General features: G+C 40.4%; 1 protein-coding gene across 1 annotated transcript in view; it reads right to left on the reverse strand.

The window, feature by feature from the left end:
* Positions 1–383: 383 nt before the first annotated feature.
* LOC310794595 (rano class II histocompatibility antigen, B alpha chain-like) overlaps positions 384–1,604 on the reverse strand; it is a 2,473-nt gene continuing 1,252 nt past the window's right edge. Inside the window, exons 3-4 of the mRNA XM_083656580.1 lie at positions 1,228–1,509; positions 384–1,122 (exon numbers count right to left, since the gene is read on the reverse strand). Of these exons, the coding sequence (XP_083512706.1) occupies positions 1,001–1,122; positions 1,228–1,509 (404 nt within the window). The 3' untranslated portion in view covers positions 384–1,000. The remainder of the gene's footprint in view (positions 1,123–1,227; positions 1,510–1,604) is intronic.

Raw genomic sequence — 1,604 nt, forward strand, 5'->3', positions numbered from 1 at the left:
GTGAAAACACAACTGGAGGTAATAAAGTTTACAGAGTATGCTAATGAGCCTCCTCACTCTGATTGGGTAGGCTGGTGTAAACAAACAAAGTCACAAATTGTAGGTAGTTAAATATTTAAGAGAAAATCATTGATTCAACTGTATTTATATTACTAATAGTAAAACTCTGTGTTGGGGACAAGGCGAAAAGGGTGAAATTTAAACATAAAACAGTATAAAAGTCGATAAAAAATATTCCAAGAGAATAATAAAGTCTAGGTGAGTAATAAAGCATACTAAGCAATGATAACAAAAACAACATGAAAAAAAGGATTAAAAATGCATCCCAGGGACATGATTCAAGATTCAAGATTCAAGATTCAAGATTTTTATTGTCACTCCGTAGTACAAGTATCACGTGTGAAATTATTGTGCTGTAGACTCCGTTACAACATGAATGAAAAATGAAAGTGCCTGAAATAAAATAATCACCAACATATGAGTGTGCGAGGCAGCGAAACATGCTAGAAATGAGCACACAATATTTCTAGCATAATGTAATATAACAAAAGTATGTAGGCTAAAATAGGCTACTCAGGGTGCGTTCATAAATTCAATCTGATGCTCTAAACATCTGTCTTCTAGACTGAAATGAGAGGGCGGCTGTTCAAAGAAATTCAATGCTTTATGAATGGTCCAGTTTGAGTGCACTCTGGTGCTTGGAGGGACTGTTTACAAATGCACCCATAATAAAAGCAGTGATTGACTAGTCCAAATGCCACAATATAGAAAGCTTTGTAATTTCAAAGTTAAACAGTGAAAATGTAAATATTTATTACTGAAAAGAACATACAGATAAAAAGTTTAATTGATTTGTTTGTGTGAAAGTTAACATGTGAGGTGAATCAGTACAGATCCACACAGCAGACAGAAGCAGTATAAAACCAGTATGACAGAAAGCAGTCTGTTAACTCCTGCAGCTCCTTCAGTCTCACATCATCAATAACTGATCAATAACTGATCAGTTGCATTCGATTCCTTTGATGAGGAAGAAAGTTCCTGTGGCCACGCCCAGCAGAGCCACGGTCAGACCCAGTCCACAAAACACCGCAGGTCCGATCCCCGGCTGCTCCTTCTCCACATCTGAGGAGGAACCAAACACACACAGGAAGACAGCGTCACAGCTATAGATTTGGTTGGTGTTAGCTAACTGCAGTTTTGGTTAGCTAACAGATAAAGGTGCCTCACCCCAGATCCGGGTCAGCGGCTGGCTCAAGGCTTGGTGCTCCACAGAACAGCTGTAGATGTCTCCAAGCTGTGGGATGAAGCTCAGCCTGGCGACCTGGCTGAAGGTGCCATCTTTGTTGGGGTAGGGGACGTTGAGGCTGGTTCCTTCAGTCACGTTCACATCGTTCCTGGTCCAGTAGACCTTGACGGGAGCAGGGTAGAACCCAGTCACATGGGCGATGAGGTGGTTCTCCACTCCCAGTTCCACATCATCGCTGGTGTAGATGAAGCTGTGAGGAGCATCTAAAACAATACAATATCATGTAAATCTCTGCACAATTCATACTGATATCACTTTTCATGTCTTAGTAGCATTAAATATGTTTTCTGAGTTCTGT

This window comes from Poromitra crassiceps, assembly GCF_964638095.1.
Source record: "Poromitra crassiceps genome assembly, chromosome: 20".
In the NCBI taxonomy this organism is placed as follows: Eukaryota; Metazoa; Chordata; class Actinopteri; order Beryciformes; family Melamphaidae; genus Poromitra; species Poromitra crassiceps.